The sequence below is a fragment of the Coloeus monedula genome (genome assembly GCF_965178545.1).
Source record: "Coloeus monedula genome assembly, chromosome: 2".
Lineage (NCBI taxonomy): Eukaryota > Metazoa > Chordata > Aves > Passeriformes > Corvidae > Coloeus > Coloeus monedula.
The window spans coordinates 74,354,522-74,374,493 of NC_138782.1; the positions used below are offsets into that span (position 1 = coordinate 74,354,522).

Consider the following 19,972-nt stretch of genomic DNA (forward strand, 5'->3'; position numbering starts at 1 on the left):
CAGTCAGCTGGGCGCGGGGCGGGCGGTCGGGCGGTGCGGGTGACGGCGGCAGCGGCGCTCGGGGTTCGGTCGCTGGCTCAGGGGAGAAGGCGCCCGCTCCGCCATGGCCGAGACGATCGCGGACACCCGGCGGCTGATCAGCAAGCCGCAGAACCTCAACGACGCCTACGGGCCGCCCAGCAACTTCCTGGAGATCGACGTGGGCAACCCGCAGACGGTGGGGGTGGGCCGCGGCCGCTTCACCACCTACGAGATCCGCGTCAAGGTGAGGCAGCGCCAGCCCGCCCCGGGAGCCGGGTTGGCGGTGTCGGGCCCTCTTGTCACCCGGGGCTGGCCGGGGTGGCGGTGACGGGCTCCCGCCGCCGTGTCCTTCAGGACCCGTGTCACGGCTACTGCGGTGCGCGGCGCCCGGAGGCGGTGGCAGAGCCGCAGTGGACTCTCCATCCTCGGCCCGGGGTTGATAACTCTGTGATGGGCTCCTGGTAGCTAAGGCGATGCAGCTCGGTTCAGATAACTAAAGGACAAGTGCGCTTTCGGCTCTGCTGTGTACAGCTTGTCCTCAGACTGAAATATCGCTGTACTGTGAGCAATTGCTTGTCTGTCTCCAGGTAAATAGAGGAGGGCAAACTCAGCTCTCTGCGATGGAGTAATATGGGTGGATCTGCCCTGAGGAAGAGGTCAAGTTCAGGATTCCAGCGGCCTCAGAAAGTACATAGAGAAGGTGTAAATAAGTCTAGTGGGCACACGTGCTAGATCAGAGCCAGCTAAAGTGATAAGGTGCATGTGTATGGGGGAGGGCTTCCTGTTTTCTTTTGTACCTGAAATAAAACTGTGGTGCCTAATAAATAGGGTTGTTTCTCGTGATGTGCTGCTGTCAAATACTTCTTAGTAACACTAGAATCCTTCCTAGCTGGAAGGGCTGTGTTCACTGACTTGCCCCAAAGGCTAGTAGTCTTGAGCTTGAGAAAGGCTATGTGAAGTCATTACTGTGTTCCCTGGCCTTTCTAGTTTCATAAACAGGGCCCAGAGGAATGGTCAAAAAATGCAATGTCTACAGCACAGTCCTTATTGTGGCTGGTAGGGACTTGAAGCAGGGAATCATTTTTGGTCTGCATTGCCAGAAGTAAGCTGGGTTGAGAAAGCTGATGTCTTATAGATGGGGGGGTTTTATAGCTTGCAGTTGAGTCTGCTACCTTGTATAGCTGTACTCTGTTACAGCTGATGGAACCTGGTCAGTTGTTACAGTAAGTAATAAAGAGTGAAGCTTCATTGAGTCCCTGCACACATTCTCTGCAATATGAATTCTTCATGGCAGGGAAGGATACAGCTGAGGGCTGCTGCCTTGGTCACTAAAATTCACCGGACGAGACTTAACCTTGTGTGGATTTTCTGGTGTTAAAGGTCTAAGTCCCCAGCTTAGTGTAACCTTACTTAAAAAAGCAAAATCAGCTGAAATCTAAAGCTACTAGAGAGGATACTTCTTTATTTCTGATGCTTATAAATTGTCGTGTTCAGTAGCTATTCCTGTGTTTCAGGATGTGTCAGTGGGGCAGGAGGAATAAACTAACACGCTTTCAGCCTATATTTGGCCTCTGTGTGAGGTCAAACTAGAACTTGCAGATTTGTGTTGCATTGCACCGCCCTTATCAGAACTCTAGCAATCCACTTAGAAGAAAGACGTAATTCTACCTTGCTGGAAAGTATTTGCCCCTTAAGTTCCTGATGATGTTTCTTTCCATAAGACTGAGCATTTGGAATGGCTGGATCCAGGGAAGATGATACAAAAGGGACTTGGCTGTGATATGGCCTTGGGAATTATGTCAAATTTCCTGTGATTAAAAAATAACAGTTTTTAAAAATACTCAACTGAAGTTCTTCATCAGAAAGGAAAGCAGAAAAACAGGTTTTGAGACAGGTTAGTCTTAGCCGACCTGCTGTTGGGGTAGAAAATTCTAGATTCCTTTGTAATGAAGACCAAGAATGATTTGAGCAAATGCACACTGTGATAGTACTGTGACCTTCCTCTGTTCTTCCTTCCAGACTGATACTATGTAAACATTGCATCCTCCACCCTCCTTGCTTGCATCTGTACATGCTTGTGTACAGGACTGTCTCTTTGATCATGCCCTTTCGAGTTGTGCACTGCTGTACACATAGTTCATAGCTACCATGAACTGTAAAATTGAGTTTTGTCTCTGTGTGCTGGAAGGCTACAGAGCAGGTAATACAAGTCATGCAAAATTATGTTCACTGTCTAAACTTGTATCAGTTAACTGCTTCTCAGCAGAACACAGACCATGTTGCTAATATGCAAGTTTCAGCGCAGAGGAAGAATTCGAACATGACTTGCTGTGGTATTGTATTTGTGAAAGATAGGCTTAGTAGCATAAGCTGCTTGTTGGAGTGTGGCTGACAATGGCCACCAGCTGGCTTCTATGGTTTGACAACTGCTTGTGGTTACAGAAAGTAAGAAAGTAGCAGCTGATGTGCAGTTTCCCCCAGCCGTGCTGGTAGTAGCAGCAGAACAAACCTGAGAAGATGGTGTGAGTTACCTGTGTTGTATCTGGGGAGCTACACCTTCAAGTAACATCAACAGTAAAATGTTAAGTGTGCAGAAGTGGATGGCTTAACTGCTGCCAAATTCTGGTGAAAGCTAAAGGACAGCAGCCTCACATTACAGCTGGAGATCATTCTAAGCCAGAAACATTGTCAGAGAGGACACTGAAATTCAAGTTTGCATTGAGACAATTAGACTTGTACCATTGTCACGGTGTTTACAGACTCTGTAATTCTATCTTTGTCTAACTCTCAAAGCTTAGCTTTTGGGGTTTTTTGGAAAGACTGAACTTGCTAGCAGACTCTTGAACTGATACTTGATAAAAAGTATCTTGCAAAATATATGTGTGTGAAATACTGCAGAGTTTCCCCAAAGCTTTTATTGGCAAGCTTTCTGCTGGTACTGCAGTTGAAGCGTATCTGTTGTCTGGAAAGCAGCAAGTGGAACAACTTCATGCTTTAGTTCTTGTAATGCTGTACTCATCAAGTTCTGGTGGAAGTCAGAAAGCTTATTGGGGAACTCTAAAGTTTTGGGTAGACTGCTCAACAGTACGCTACTGTGTAAGCAAGTCAGTAGTATTTTGGAACTTAGGAAGGTTTGTCACAGTGAGTGTCTCTGTGCAGGGTGGCTGTGTGCTGGGGTAAATGCATGGTGCTTTGACAGGCCTTTGAGGAGTTTTGAGAGGAGTGCTGCAGGTAGACCCTATGCAGCAGTCCTAGCTTACTTCACAGATGGACAGTTGGCCAAAGTATTGACTTTCTGAGCTTGAGTCTGTGCATTAAGTAACAGTCTGTTCTTGGCAAGCTGGACAAGGTGATGACAGAAAGCTTTCCACTGTAGCAACCACTGTAAGGCACACAATGTGGCAGTGTGCCACTACAGTGCAGCCTAGCAATGAAAGTCAAAAATCTTGTTCAGAAATAAGTGATAGAAAATGCCACCCTGCTGTGCTAAAATAGCAAATTCGAATGGGTCATGTTTTTGACAGGGTACTTGAGAATTTGCTTTCCATCAGCAGCATCAGGCAGTGTGTTTGTTCCATTCTGAGGTGTCCTTTGTGTGTGAAGGCTGAGGGTGAGCTAAACTGGGAATAATGCAGTAGGGTATAAAGCTCCAAGTGCTTCTTCTAGCAAAATAAAACTTGATAAAGTACTCATCTCATCTGAAGGTGTCTGGATGATCACAATATGGTGACTGTGCAGCATTTAAAACTAGCATAATTAACTAAATTGCCTACTAAAGTAATACAGTAAACTACTTCATTGCCCTTACCTCTTGAGGAAGAATGTGAACCAAAAGTCACATTTAAAGTGTAAATACTCTTTCATGCTGTTTCTCACAAGTCTTTATTAGCTCTTTTCTCCTTCTTACTAAACCTTTTCAGGCTGGGCTTGTTCAAGTCAACACTTTTGAATGAGGGCATGCGAATACCTGTTACTATTTATGGGCTAAAAGCCAGTCCTCTCTCTGAATTCCAGGAAGCAAACATAGAACAAATTACAATTGCCATATTCTCATCCTACAGCATGTATTTAGTCCTCAATCCAGTTCCAGGTATCATTTATCTTCTACTGTAATTGAGAAATAGTTTTCTTGATAAATGGGTCAGAAGGAAGGTCTTTGCTCAAGCAGATTCCGTGCAAAAGCTTCAGCTGTTAAATCCTTTAAGGAGACAGGCTTTACAAGCTAACTCTGATCCAGTGACTGGTGACACACGTCAGAGCCGTACACCCAGTGTAAAGTCAGTGCCATAGGAGATAAGCACTTTGGTTAGAATACTGTCAGCAAAGCATATGGGTATCCAGGAACTTGCTACAAAAAGGGAAATATCCCCTTGGCAGCCCTGAGAATATCTCAGTTGGTTAGAGCGTGGTGCTAATAACACCAGGCTTGTGGGTTCAATCCCTGTGTGGACTGTTCACTTAAGAGTTGGACTTCATGATACCTGTGAATCCCTTAGAACTCAGAATATTCAGTGACCTGCAAATAAACTGTTAACTATTTTGTCTGGATTTGTTTCTGTAGAAGTAAGAGTGACTTCTGTGTTGCCCATTTTGGTTGGGTTTGTCACCTAGACTAAAAGGTTAAATCATCTATTTATGGTTAGTGAGAACTTGTAGAGAGGTCATTGATATTCAAACTGACAGTTAGAACTATAATAAAATACCTGTTACAGGAGCTGTTAGTCCAAATAGTTAAAGAATCCTTTTTCGTCAAAGCAAAGCCAAACTAAAAGCCTTTGTCATCTTAGTTCTGTTCTTTAACGTTGAATGGCCTGTTGCCTCTAATCAGTGTTATTAGGCACTAAGGTATATCTTAGCTTTTTGAGATTCCCCAGTGCAGTGGCTTGTCTTGGGGTGTAGAAAGGGAATGCCTTGCTGTGCTTCCAGATATTGTGGAATGCAATAGTTAGGTGGTACCAATGCTCTTTAGGACACCAGTCAGGTTTCCTGTATCTTCTGCAGAAAGATTTCTGTAGACCTTCAGAGGTGCTTGACTGTATAGGTCCTGTGTAGGGAAGGAAATGAATACACAGGCTGTGAAGTGCCTGCAGTGTTAAGAATAGTATTGGTTTCAAGGGATTGGGGAAGTTTATCTGAGTACTGCTGAACTCGAGCTACTTTTGAAAGTCCTGTTCTCCCCTTAACCAATTTTTTCAAGACCTAGTTTGGAAACAGTATTTACATTTGAGCACGTTTATAGTAGTCTGACTTGTGACTTACTGATTGGAATCTGACAGCTGTGATCAAATCAAGTTAGAGTAAGACAGAAAATGAACTGAAAGTATAACTTGCTCAGAAAGCACTTTTCTTGTGCCATGTTTTGCAAAGTGGTGCTCTTGATCTGATGGATGTGTTTTTGAAATGTTTTGTCCTTGAACAGTTCCAAATCTCCTGTCCTTCATGTTTGGCAGGGTTTGAAGCTGCAGATTCTTCCCCCACCATGAAAAGAATCAAATCTGCCCTTCCTGTAGTTGACTTCAACATTGTACAGTTTAATAGTTGAAGCTTGTGGTGGAGTCATGACTAAACACTGACTCAGTGTGTGTTTAGGGATGCATAATCAGCAGTAATTCTCTATTTCTCTACTACTACAAATCTTGCATAACACTGCAAGTCTGCTCTAATTGTAGTAAATCATGCTTTTAAAACCCATTCTAGACACTGCTACCCGTTACATATTTTCAGACTCCTCTACAAAGAATAAAAATGCAGTGATTCAGGTGACCATTTTTCTGTTCTACAGCCCAGGTACTGCACCTTTACAAACATTAACTGTTCCTTCAAGCAGTAATTCAGAAAAGGATAACTGGAAGGCTAAGAATTTCCAAGGGCACTGACTAGGGAAACAGAGAAGTAGAATGGCTTGGATGAAAGAAACTTCCAAAGCCAGGAAAGTGGATTTACTCTTGAGCAGCTGTTTCTTTCTGTAGAGGTTTGTAATTAAACTAGGTTCAAGAGGCTGGTCCAAAGGTATTGAACTAGTTTAGCATTGATACCTGTTACTGTGTAAATAAAATAACCAAGTCTCTGAATAGTGCTTCCTATTAGTATATTTGTTTAACTGGTGACTTGCACTCCTTTTATTTCAGTGTATACAGTGCCGGCCTTGATTGTCATGTTTTAAGATTGCACTCCAGTACAGTACAGAACAGACCAAATCAAAGGGAACAATGAGTAATCTTTGTAGGACAGATGGCTGTGATCCAGGTAGGCATATGATGCCAGGGAGTTTTGATATGTGCTTATTTTTAGATGGCTTGCTGAAGAAGTGTCAGCTTGAACTTTAGAGCAGTCCAGTCTCTGCTGCTTTTCGTCTGGAGAAGTAAATGATGCAGCAGAGTTTTATGTCTTCTAACAGTAAGGGAAGTATTTTATGTAAAGTTTTTTTACTTGGTGAAGCAATGTCACTTGCACTACTGGAGGCTGTTTAACAGGTGCATAGTCCAAATACCCTGTGAAGCTGTAGAACTGAGTGAAGGGTCTGAAAGTGCTATTGTTGCTGTAACTTCTAACGTAAAAATGATGGAGAAGCCCTAACCTTCTACTCAAGGTATAAAAACAAGTGTTTTACCAACTGAAGACAGGTCCTTGAAATGTTCTTTCTGTGGCTATTTCTTGAGAATCCAATTCAAAATCTGTGTTCCGCCCCAGAAGATTCTTCCATATGACAGTATAGTTTGTGTTGGCCACAAAGCCTATTTCAAAGTGTAACTTTAAGCTAGTGTATAGCAGCTTAACTCTAAAATCCAGGAGAAAATGAAGCTATATATTAAGTGGTTTAAAGCCATCTCTAGACCTGGAAAAAAAACTTTAGAGATTATTTCTTATGGGCTTAAGCTGTAGCACCCTCTAAGTGGTAAGATATGCTGCAAATTAATGTACAGGAGTTATAAGCCTTTCTATAGCTTTTAGTGGCTACTTAAGAATGTGAGTGTTACTGCTCCAGTAAAACTGGAAATATGAAGAGAGTTTTTTGCTACTTAGTAGACACACTTTTAAACTAGTTAACTTACTGCTTTTTTTCTTGCATATTTGAAGTATAGGGATACTGGACTGTCTCTAGCTCACAAAGCATATCAAACATTTAGTTTCTGATAAAAAATTAGCAACTGGAGCAGTTCACTGAAATTTTTTTATGTCCATTTGACTGTAGCTGATGGATGTCAGTAATGATGCTAAAGCATCAACTTAATGTGATCCCTCTTCAGTCATTCCTAATGAGGAATGAATATGAACATTACAGTAGGTCTAATCAGAGCTGTTATACCTTGAATTGTGTAAAAGTAACAATCCCTTCTCTTTCAAATGAATATTTGATATTTCACAGGAGACTTTGGCTTGCTAACCCTGATCTAGTTACTAGTTCTGTCTGGGTGTTGTAAAAGTCTTTGTCCAAATGAGTCCTTAAAGCAGGCTCCTGTTTTTATCTTTGGCTTCTGAGTGTGGAACCTGAAGAATAAAGCATCACTAAGCAATCTCTTTCTCTTGACTCACCCTATTTAGAGTCTTTTGACCATGGCACACCATAATTCAGCTGTTTATGATGTTGTTGAACTTGATCAGGTGATGGTAGATGCTTTTTGGCAAAAATACAGATATCCCTATGCTCATTTTTCAGAGAGCAACTCTGGACTCAAGGCACTGGATTTGGCAAAAGTTAATTCTTGTCTAAAGAGTGATAGTCTCTGACACTGTTGCTATTAGGATTTCACTGCCTTAGTCTTTAAGGTAGAAAACATCCTGGCTCCATAGCTCCAGTACTGCGGAGTGGGAAGCTCAAAAGTTCTTGGTATAGTTTAAGTCAGCATTGTTTAAAACTTGCATGGTCAGATTTTTAAGTGTTCTCTTAACTTCTATTTTTTTAATATGACATACCTTCAGTAGGTCTGGACACCAAGTGGAGAAAAGGGGAGGTAGAACTCTGTTTTGATGAAAAGGACTGAAACTTAGAAAAATAACAGTCTCTAGTCTGACATTTTGCAGCAGGGAAAGAAGCTTTCCTTCAGTAATATACCCCGCAAAAGTCTAAACTTCTGCAAACTGAAGTTCAAAGCATGTTTTCCTTCTTTCTTGCTTTTTATAATTGTAGGAAATTGAGAGGTAGCTGCTTATGTCAAGTCGGGAAGGAAACAAACCACTGGCAAGGTTTCTGCAATAACAGTGGACTGCTGGAGCCAGTTTCTTGTACTAAAGGACAGCAGGCTCTTGCCTTAAGAAAATTGTAATACTTTTTTTTATCCACCATGAATGCTACTTACTGTGATAGCCCCCAGCTCCCATTGAATGTAAATGTAGCCAAAGGGTGTAGGCTCTTGACAAAGCTTACAGCTTGTATGAGACAGTCAAGATCATTGAATTTAGCTTCTGAGAGTCAAAGCCACTACCTTCTATCAAAAGTGAACTGTGTGCTTTCTTTCACTTTATTTTAATGGAAATAGAGTTTTCTCAAGGCTACCATAACCTAATTGAAAAGATGACATCAAAGTAGGTGCTGTGGCAACAGTGCAGCTTTATTCTCAGTCTGTTAGGAATGGGAGACATGGGCAGTGCAGTGCTGCTGCTGAGTGTTATGGTGGCAGATGAAGAAATTAACCAAATTTACCTAAAGTAGGCTGAACAGCAACATCTGGGGAGTTTCTGCTGTTGCGGGGATGGGCTGGGCTGCAGTGTCATACAATCTTGTGGAGTGTCAGCATGTTCTTTGAAGGAACTCAAATGCTATTTGCATTCGATTTATGTCTGGAAACAAATTTTTAGGAGCAAGTCTGACTATTTGCAAGACTTTTTCCACTCAGTGAATAAGCTAGTCTAAAAACTAAGACTTAAAAATACTTAGAATTCTTTTATTAATGTAAAACTAATTATAAACTAATAAATTACTCTAGTTTTCCTCCTGCATTTAAGGTAATTTGTTTACTGGAGTGGCTGCATTGGATAACTGTATCTGAAGCTGAGTGGACAGTAATGACTAGTACTCAAACTACTTGCATTCTGCTTGTGAGATTATCTTCACTTGCATACAAAAACAATTTTTCAACTTCTAACTGGGTGTAGGTTGGGGAGTGATTGTAGTAAGAGCTGGAAGACTGTTACCTGGTTATCTAAGCTACTGTCTTAGGACTGTCATTTGCTTCTGAGGTGAACTGGGAATCTCCTGAGCTTGCAGTCGGACTCAAAGTTGAGTGTGTTACGGTGACATAAATGATGCTGAAGAAACATGCTTACTGTGAACACAGATTTTGCCCTGAAGTCTGTTAGCAAGGAACCACTGCTTCCCATTACTAGTTTGTTGAGCACTAGCCATATGACTGTAGAAACTTGTTTGGCATCTGAGTGGAGAAATGCAGGAGTGACTTAAGGATCTGGGTTTGTCACCTGTTGTTTAATTATGTAATGTAACTTGGCACCAGTTTTGACAATATTTATTCCAGTGTACTGGCTGGCTGTTAATTGCCCCAGCAGAATACAGACTGTTTGACAGTACTCAGAGAAAGCCTAATGGTGTCTACATAGACTCTAGTAAAGAGACAGTGCTACACAAAATCTGTCTTGACTTAGTATCTTTCTATGGTTTAGGATTTTGGGCTGTGTGGGACTTCTGCAGAACTGGTTTGTTTGTCCTTCTGCAACAAAGCAATTCTGACTAGTGACTTTCACTTGTCTAATGTCTTGGATGATGTGTAATCCTTTCAGGTTGAGGGCTTGCATTCCAACTCCTAAGCAGCATGATTTTGGACTAGGAAGCTGTTGAATTTTTTTTTTTTTTCAATGAACGGTATAATTATTACACTGCTGGAGAAATTATGCTGAAATTATCACAGGAATGAGCTATGCTCCAGGGGCTGTTCCAAACTGGGTCATGAGTTTTGTGATAGTAGGCTTCGCAGCTCAGCAGGCCAGAAAGTTGATATTATAATGCTGAATGAGCATGGGCAGAAATCCTCGTAAAAATGAAACTAGCCTGACTTCAAGTTTTGCATCTTATTCTTGTCTCTGTTCTAGCAGACAAACAAAGCACTGGCAGTGCCCAGAATAGCTGTTGGCACCTTAGTGACTTAGAAAACAAGGATAACTCAACGTAAAAGGTCGAGGGGAGAATAACATTTTTGATAGCCTGCATGGTCTTGAAATGACACTGTAATGGAAAATGAAAGTTTCTGTTGACTCTTCAGGATTGTCTCCTTTTACCAAATTCTTGTCCAATGAAAGCCCATGCTTCAGGAGCTGTCTGACTTGCGTAATGAAAACTGTCTATCCATGGGAGATGGAGGCAGTAGGGCATGCAGAAGCCCATCCTACTGAAGGAAAGGGTGGTCTGCTCAAACAGAGCAATAATCCTTAGTGACAAAGGTCCGTAGAGAAACTTTAGATGTGAATGTAGCCTGAATTAAAAATAGGAACCTAAGATGTAAATAGGTTAAGCAGTATAAAACAGGACTCTCAAATTGCATTTTTAGATAGATCCTTTCTTACCTGAAAAACACTGCTTTATCAGTATGTACTTCTAGAGGAAGGAGAATTGCTGCAGTTTCTGGGTTTTAAGAAACATGAGGTTTAGAAATTGATCTCTATAGATAGCTCTAGTTCATATCCAGACCAAAGGACAGCGAACATGTACTCTGTTTTAGAAAACAGTTGTAAAACTGTGACTCGTGAAACACTTAATTTAGTGCATGCCTTTTGACATACTTTTCAATCTGAACATTTCCAGTGCTTATGATCAAAATTGGAGAAGATTTTTCAACTCACAGGGAAAGGAAAGGACTCTGTCCTTTTCTCCCACTTGCTAGCTGGGCTAGCATGTCAAAAGTTCAAAAGGGAATGTAGAAGGTAAAGTGATCTTAACTGGCACTTCTACCCCCACATTGTATCTGTAAGCCTGATATGTTGTTTAGAGATTAACTTTATAGACTTCATGCCTAGAAAATGAAAAGAGTTCCTGAAGACCTGGGAACTTACTGGTTTTTAGCAGCTTTTATCCAGTTCTAATCCTGTTTTTAGTAACTTGAGAGGAGAAATTAATATTTTCTGCAGGTGAGAACCTGTATGCTAAGTATTTTAAAGGGCTTTCTACCTAAGACACTGACAAAGAGTTGATGTTGTAATGTGTAATGGTGAACTTTGTTAAAAAACAACAGCTGAAATCAGAGGAAAATAATCCAGTACTTAACTTCTGGGAATCTCCTTCATGCACTCTGGGGGACCTAGCTATATTCACTCTTGAGTAGAATATTCTTATCATCAAGACAAGAGTATTTATTTATAAAGCCTGACTTCTGACGTACATCTTAAATGCAATTTTATTATTAGTTGCTAACACAATCAACAATATTTTACCCGGGAAAGAGAGCTTGAATGCTTTTAAATATTTAGCAATAAGACACCATAACAAAATACTGTTCTATACTTTATCACTTGTAAATTGTGAACTAACTGGCATAATGTGAAAGTACACAACTAACTTATCAAGTACTTTAGTGTGACAGCCAGAAACTTGTTACTGGCTGGCAGCAATACAATGACCCATAGTCACAGACCTGCCTAATGCAGGAAAATATCTCTGCAATTAAACCTGTCTTGAGCTGCCAAAAGTATTCCCCAGTGGTAGCTTAAGCATAACATCCTGCAAATGATACTGTACAGGGGTATCCATTCAAACTGTGACCAGATCCTGAGTTAGATGCCCAAGAAATTAAAATAAAACAACAAAAACGTAAAAGGCAGTAGCTGAGAATGATTACTGTGCCTCTGCCAACAGGAAAGCTGGATGTAACTGTAGTCCCACGTGAACATCAGCTTCCTAGGGTACTCCTTGAGAGTCTTCTTCAAAAGTATACGGAGACTGTTAGTGAATATGCAGTCTGACAACAGTAGGCATTTTTCTGTGACTTCTGGTTGTGTCTGGTAATTACAGGCTCATGGTCTTACTTTTAGGAGGTCATAACTCCTAGAAACAGTTTTGTAGTGTTCTAGCCAAGGTGTCATTAGGAGAGGACTCTCAGTGTCTGCTTTTAAAATAACATGCAAGTTGGGTTGCAAAAGTGGCATAACACTGCACCCCAAGAATGAACAGAAGTAATGCAGGCTCTGACACAAGTTAGTATAAGGACTTGTATCAGGGTGCCTGTGTATTTAACATGGTCTTGTGCAGCATTATAGCTTACTCCTATTTTATGTCCCTTTCAAGGGTGTTAGGATTCAGTGCTGCCTCCTAGCCTTGGGCAGCAAAGCTCCCCTAATTATGCTCTACTTGGTTTAGCTCTGTAGTCAAACAGTCTGATCTCCTCAGCACTGAATGTTGTAGTGCATCTCAGCCTTGTTGGCTTCTTTGGAGCTACCCAAACTTGGCAGCTTGTGCTACCAAATCTTCATCGGTCCTGAATGGATTCACTGTAAGACTTAAAGGTTTTGCTTTTGAAGATGTTGGAGGCCCTGTTGTATCAGGGAGTAGAAAAGTACAGGACTTGGTTAATATCCTGTGCTAATATCTGAAACATTCCCTTGAATGCAGTAAGAGAAGCCTATGTGGAATAAGACTTTCTTCTTCCTTCCCTCCCCTCCTCCAATTTTGTATATATTGGGAATCCAGCTCCTGAGACAGTAAGAATAGCAGATGCTTCTCCTACCTTAGAAACATCTCAAGTGGCCAGCAAATCAGATATTCTGCTGGGTGATATGATGACAAAATACTGGTGATTGGGATACCATATAAATGAGGCTCATAGCCATGCGGTTCAAGGCACAGCTTACTCATCTAGCTTAGAACCTTATTTCTATTTCTGTATCTTGAGTGTTTCTTAATACTGCTGTTGTTGCTTAAATGGAACTAATGTGTAACTTAACAGCTTGGTTCTTGGTTCTGCTTATCAAAACTTTTAATCTGTCTAACCAATAGCTTGTGTTCTTGTTTTCAGACAAATCTACCTATCTTCAAACTGAAAGAATCTACAGTCAGAAGAAGATATAGTGACTTTGAATGGCTAAGGAATGAACTAGAAAGAGAAAGCAAGGTGAGTAAAGTGAAAGGTAAATACAAGTCTTCATAGACATATAAAGAGTCATGATGCTGGAATGTTTTCATTATGTTATAAAGCATGTATCATATCAAGCAGTTACTGTGGTTGAAAATGCCCAGAAATAAACCAGTGTGTCAGTCTTTTTATCAAGCCTCGGTGCTGCAATGCCAAAGGCTTTTAGTTTTAATGGTTTTGGGTTAATTCAGAGTTGAACTACTTGATTTCAGCTTACCTGTGTGGGCAGGTACTGTTCTTCTCTGCTTTTGTTTTATTACTTCACTAGGAATGTGACTGATGAGTTGGGTCTTCTAGGAGGAAGAGGTGGATGAACTTGCTTACAGGCTGCTCTTAAGGACACTTCTGTAAATCTTTCAGGTTGTGGTACCACCTCTACCAGGAAAAGCTCTTCTCCGTCAGCTCCCCTTCCGAGGAGATGATGGTATATTTGATGATTCCTTTATAGAGGAAAGGAAGCAGGCTCTTGAACAATTCATAAACAAGTAAGTGTTGGGTCTAGTTATTTAGAGACAAACCTGGAGCTCAGCTCTGGAAAATTGAATTAAAGCTACTCATCCTCTTAAGGATGGTAACTGCACTAGGTTCAGAATACTAACTTTCACAAAGTCTTGCAGGAGGACGTACTAACATTACTCATCCCGTGTTTAGTTTGGATATCTTAGTGCTTACCAGAACAGCTGAAATGACTGTTAGTGTTGTCATTAATTTATGCAAATTGCTACTAAAATTATAGTGTTCAAAATAGTTCTACTTTATAATTTCTAGAAAGGTATCCTCCAGTTGGGTGAACAGTAGAGCTTGCAGTGGGCTTACAGCAGTTTACTTTGATTGCAGATATGAGGTATTATCAGTTTGTGTAATTATGCATATTTTCTCTAATCATCCTGAGAATCTTTCTGAAGATGTAAAAGCACTATTTGAGGCATGCACATGTAGTTTGAAATAGACACTTTGGATTTTGTCGCTGCCTTCAAAGGGTGAGCAGAAATTATAGTAACAAAGTCTTACGATTCTTTTTCCACCATCTGACACTACTAACCACTGTCTGTACACTGGCCTGAATAGCTGGTTTAATCTCTTTAACAGCATGGATCCACACAGTGGTTAAGGAGTGTTGTCAGTTAACCAGCTCTTCTGGTCTCTATAGTTCTGTTCAGACCAACTGGACTTGGGACTGCTCCCTCAGAGAGTTCAAGCCTGTCAGTTCCACTGGCATTCTAATCTTGTTCAATAGTAATGCTGTTTAACAGGAACAGAGGATGCCTGTGAGTTACGCCAGAACTTATGAAAATGTACTTAGCAGTTGCTGTTAGTTGAGGCATGTGTCTTGGAGTTCACTAAAACTGTCTGTCCTGTACAACTAAGCGTGACCATATGAAATCTCTGAAGTTTTTCTTCATGTAGTTGCTTCTTAGCTCAACTTAGAAGTATTGCTAATGGTTCTGAATAGCTAAAATGCTTCAGATTGCTTTTTTTTGCTGTTCAGAGACAAGCGGAATGAACTTCCAAGGCATCTAATAATAAAATGGAATGTGTTTGGGTTTTTTTAATGCTGTAAAATCAAGGCAGTCATGACTGTAAAGTACAGCCTTTATCCATGCAGACTTGGAACTCTATCTTAAATGGGGAAGAAGTGCACTTACTGAAAGTTTTGTATGCTGAGTCTAGCATGGAAGAGGGTTATTGGTGTTCTGAAGCAGCTGATGTGAAACACAGTCATCTTTACCTTGACTCTGATAAACTCTCTATAGCCGACAGAAATGGAATGGCCAGTTTATGGATATCCATTTTCCAATCCTAATGCGAGTAATAAATTGACTTTGTGGAAGTGTAAAATTTCTTGGTTAATTTTTCCTCCTTTGAAACATAAAAGTAGATTAATGTAGATATTGATGTAGTGGCAGAGTTGAGTACATCTGGAATAAGGCTTTCCAGGCACAAACCATAGCAATTTAGCTCATGAGTTCTAATGGCACAACCAACTCATTAAGCAAATATTACTGAAGTTTTGAACCATGTAGAAGCTTTAAGGCTTCTACCAAGTACTCTGGGCACCAGTGAACTTAGACCTGAAGGTCCTTTGCACCGTACATCACATTATTGCATAATCAAAGCTGATCTATGCTTCTAGAATTAAAGAGTCCCTCAGATAACTGATACCACTGGAACAAACAAATCTTGGTGCACCAATACCAGTTCTTGATATCTGGAAGTGTGAGATGGATTTGTTGAGGCTTTGTCCCTCTAGATGTAAAATCTGAATCACAACAGTGCAGCTTACTTGAGTCAGCTCCCTTGGGCCAGTTTGCTGGCACCACCATCAGTACTACATACAGTGACATTCACAAGGGTGGTTATGTCTCAACACTCTTGTCTGCCTCAACCTGATTTTGAGACACATAATTCTTGAAGTAGCAGCTGCTATGTGTAAGGGTCACCTTGGTGAAAAATATTAAGGGAAAGCCAATGTGGAATGAGGTATTCCTGTGAAACCAAGAGCTGAATCAGAGATCAGATCTAGTCTTGCAATTCAGACACCCAATTTTCAAGCCTTCCTGAAAGGGAGAAGAAATATGTTGCTGCCTTATCCTCTCGTATATATCTTTTCCTTGAAGTTTAACACCAGTAACTTCATTCTGATGGGGTAAGAAACTCAAGCTAGTTACTCTAGTTGATAACTAGTTACTCTAGGATGACTAGACTGTCATCCTTGTGAACTGCTGCTTGAGACTGTCGGCCTTTTACTAGGACCTGGCAAGATGGATAGGTTTTATAACTGCACTTGAAATAATCCATTAATGTTGAATAGGAGAGCTCAGCTTCCTCATTATAGGTCACCCTCAGTGACGGGTATGTTCTGTGGTGAAATAAACACTAATAGGTAAATTTGGAGAAGATGCACTGAAGTGCTTGGAAATGGTGCTGAGCCATTGGAGCTGAGTACATACTGCATGTGTTCAATCAAATGCCTTCCATTTCGGGTAGAAATGTGCTGACAGATATGGAGGCCGCAAGGCTTACACAAGCTGCCCTTGGGATGGTGGGGGACTGTCTCTCCTAAAGGAAGAAGTCTGTCTTGATTGACCGAACTGGATGTAGTTTTTTTCAAACCAAACTGCATTCAGTATTTGTGTCCGTAAGTGATGAACTTTCAGGTATCTGATTCTTTTGGATTTTTACCTACACAGGAGTCTGCATGGTATTTTAAGGGTTCAAATGCAGTACCTTATGATTTTCTTCCAAGTTTGTGTCTCCTAATTTAATTTCAGCTCCTTTACTGTTAAAATGATGGGTTTTCAGTTTATATGTGGAACAAAATTAAATCTGTAGTAGATATGCTGGTGTCCCCTAGAACAGGCAAGCTCTGTCTCCTATGTTTGAAAGCTACCACATGTGCAGTGAGCAGAAGGGCCAGTACCCCCTGGCTGTGTGCAGTGCTGCCCATACAGGCCAGGGGCACTGACCCTGGGGAGTCGCTGCCCGGAGCAGTGCCAAGCCTTCGGAAAGCCTTCGCATCCCCTGCTGGAGCCAGGCTTCAGCTGTGCTGGGACGAGCTGCTGCTCAGTGACACTGACAGCTGAGGGGATGAGTGGCCTTTAGAAGGGTGTCCTGTGGCAAAGGTGTCAAGACCTTTAAAAAAACTCCACTTGCCTTTCTTAGCTCTAGATTTCCTAATGCTAGAATGATCACTTACTTGGATAGTCCCATCAATTGCAGGTGACAGATGATGATGTAACATGCTTCCAAGTGATCAGAGGTACCTCAGGGTTCCTATGGACTAACTGCATCTGGGGGAGCGTGACAAATCTTGCTGCTAGACTGCATTCTAGTCACCAACAGTGAAGTGAAAGTGGAATCTCTGCCCAAGTGCAGAACAATAAGTTATTGGTACAAAACCTTGATCTGCAGGATAGCTGCAAGTAGGCTCAACTGGTTCACACTAATGCTTGTTTTTTTCCTCTCCAGGGTTGCAGGCCACCCACTGGCACAGAACGAGCGTTGTCTTCACATGTTCTTACAAGATGAAGTAATAGATAAAAACTACACACCATCCAAAATAAGGCATACTTGAATTCTAAAAGCATCTTCTCAAATATTAGTGGTTCTTATGCTTGGTTTAAAGAGGTTGTAGTTTGTCTTAGCATGCTGAGGATGAACAGGCACAAAGTCTCCACTAACACCAGTACACTGCTTGGTCTTTGCATAGGCTTTATAGCATTTAAGAACTCACTTGTCTTCTAGCTAAACCCCTCTGAATCCTTGATTTAAGAGTATTATGCTATGAAACCATCCACCCCTTGCAATGTCTCACAAACCTTTCCACTATTATTTGCAATGACTTAACAATGTTTACTGACTTGGCCTTACTTGAACTTTCACAACTGTAGTGTCACGTGTTCACTTGTATTTGACTAAACTGCTCTGCTGTTTCTGAGGTAGTCACCTGTCTGAACATCTGTAGAAAGATTGCTTTATTTCTGATATCCTGTATGAGAAACACTTATGCAATTGTCTTCAAGCTTGTAAAACACTTTATACTGAAGTAATGAGGGAATTATCTTTATATTCTGTAAGAGGAAAAAAATCGAATTTATATACTAAAGTAACTTGTCTAAAGTTTTGAAATAAAAGTGAAAATACACTTCAAATGTTTTGTCACTGTTGACCTTGAGTGTGGAGTGTCTCATGCTTTCTGAGGAGGAGGGGCTTGACTATGCTAAGTGAATTGGTGTTACAGCCTTGCTGTGATGCTCTTCCACAAGGTAGTTTTGTATAACTAACAGCCAGCACTAAGTATCCTTAGATGCTGGCACTAACTCTGTAAGTGTTAAAGAACATATAAAGGTATTAAGGCTGTTTGTGTGCTGTGGAGCCAAAGTTGGCATACCACTCATGGTAGACAGTCAACAGATCTGTGACTTTAATAACTTTGGGGAAAGAGTACCTTTCTACTTGGCATGAGAAGTGTCAATCTAGCTTCAAATAGCTAGTGAAAACAATGCCATCCTATAGAGAAGGGAATGTTTACATAACATTAAAGTAGCTCTGCTCCATAAATAGAATTGGGAACATGAAGTCATACAAGTCTGCTGTAAGATGTGATCATAGACCACTTCCCTGAACACTAAAGGAGGGGTGAGCTGTAGTGTTGTGCTGGTTTTACCACTTCTGCAAAACAGGTGCAGGACGGCTGAACTGGAATTCACAAGCAGCACTGCTGAAGTTGTCTTTTACATAACAAGGAAGTGAGCTAGAGAAGCTTCCTTAGTTTTCCAAATGTGACATGGAAGTTACCTATCCAAATGCTCTTGTAAGCAGATTCCAGAACACTCTAGTAGCAATCTGCTCTAGTGTTTTGTGCTATTTGGTAGTTACATGTTGACTTAGACTCAGCTCTGCTGCTTTTTTCCTTCTTATGACAGGTATCTCTGTAAAGAGCATCCTACAAACTTGTTGGCAAAGTTAGTAGCTTCTTTTAACTAAAACCATTAACCTCACTTAGGGAAATCTCAATGTAAAAGACTGAACTGGCAAGGCAGTGGTGGCTGGCTGGATTACACAAAGTACTAGTGATTAGCTACACTGAATACATAGATGTTTGAATAATTGCTCTTTCCACCTCATACTTAACTGAGATTGTGCTGATTCTCTCTAACCATTCTATTCACGAAATCAAGGACCAAAACTGACAGTCCATTTGCAGCCCAGGGCTGTCACTTTTCAAGATGTTTTTTATAATGTAAATAATTTCCAAATTTCCCTGTCCTTGTTGCATCACCCCTAAAAGTTGAGTTATTATTGAAAAGGGGGAAAGAAGGGTTAAATGTATTGAAGTTTTGTTATGTAGGTTTAGATACAGTCAGTTGTTGTTTTTCTTTTCTCAAATGTTATTTTCTGAGAGAAGCTTCTTTCAGAAATCAAAGTAAATGCCACATCTTAAACTGAAAGATGATGACACAATCTCTAGCGTTTGCCATGAAAAAAACCCAAAATATTTAAGCTGAAGAGGGAAAAGCTGCATGCTTGATGTCAAAGTATTCCTATTTCCAAAGTGAGGACTTTGGAGCATTAGTCTCTTAGAATTACAGGGCTGTGGGATCTGACCTGGCCTTTAGTCCTTCAAGGCTAGCTAGAGACCCTAATTCTAATGTAGTGTAACTGGTTCTGCTTCTGTGCCATCTGCAGTAGTGGGAGCAGGACGTAGTCTGAGATTAGCTGTGCCTAAACCATAGGGATCTGCACATTGTTCCCAGCTTGTGAGTCTGCCCTGCAGCTGGGCTACTTCTTGCAGGTAAGAGGATGAGGTATGGGTGCGGTCCCATTGCCCTGCCTGCTTTGCCAGTACGCTCTGTTTTGTCCTCTAGCCTGGGTGATGTAGGGACTGGGACTACAGCAAACTGCAGGGTGTGATTGCCTGGTTGCCTAGCAGGGTGGATGCAGTTCATGCTTATTGCTGCTCTGGGACAGCAGCATGAATCTTACTGGAATGAATATTCTGTCATGGGTTCTGTGCAGCACTGCGTTCTACTTCTTTAGCTCATAAACTGAATTGTCACAGAGTGGAAAACCACTGCTTTTTCTGCCCTATCAGGTTATTTTCAGCGTAGGGAGCAGAAAATGGTTGAAGATTTTTACAGGTGCAGGAAGAATGGATTATAAAGAGTTTGTTGGTTTCTTTCTAAGAATGTGCTGTCCCCTGTGGTAAGTGCATTCTTAAGTGCTCTGAGCTAGTTTGTGTAGAAGATGTTTTGAGGTCCCATAGCCTGTGACTCATCTTGTGTATTTGTGTCTTGGTGTATTGCTGTCTTGGAAAAGATAGAATGTGAGACCCAACAGACTGCAAATGGAAGAGAGCTGGGGTTAAAACTTTGACCTCT

At 41.1% G+C, this 19,972-nt stretch overlaps 1 protein-coding gene across 1 annotated transcript; it reads left to right on the forward strand.

Moving 5' to 3' along the window:
- SNX3 (sorting nexin 3) lies at positions 1 to 17,743 on the forward strand. The gene is made up of 4 exons (XM_082276641.1): positions 1 to 265; positions 12,975 to 13,070; positions 13,452 to 13,576; positions 17,061 to 17,743. Exons 1-4 carry the CDS (start codon positions 104 to 106, stop codon positions 17,164 to 17,166), a joined length of 489 nt encoding a protein of 162 aa, XP_082132767.1. The 5' UTR covers positions 1 to 103; the 3' UTR covers positions 17,167 to 17,743.
- Positions 17,744 to 19,972: the final 2,229 nt, after the last annotated feature.

What these genes read in the sequence shown, in the direction of transcription:
- SNX3 (XM_082276641.1), top strand. Translation starts at nt 104, where the DNA reads ATGGCCGAGACGATCGCGGACACCCGGCGGCTGATCAGCAAGCCGCAG. An exon ending in CCTACGAGATCCGCGTCAAG is followed by an intron (nt 266 to 12,974) that starts GTGAGGCAGCGC and finishes TCTTGTTTTCAG; the next exon opens with ACAAATCTACCTATCTTCAA. An exon ending in AACTAGAAAGAGAAAGCAAG is followed by an intron (nt 13,071 to 13,451) that starts GTGAGTAAAGTG and finishes TAAATCTTTCAG; the next exon opens with GTTGTGGTACCACCTCTACC.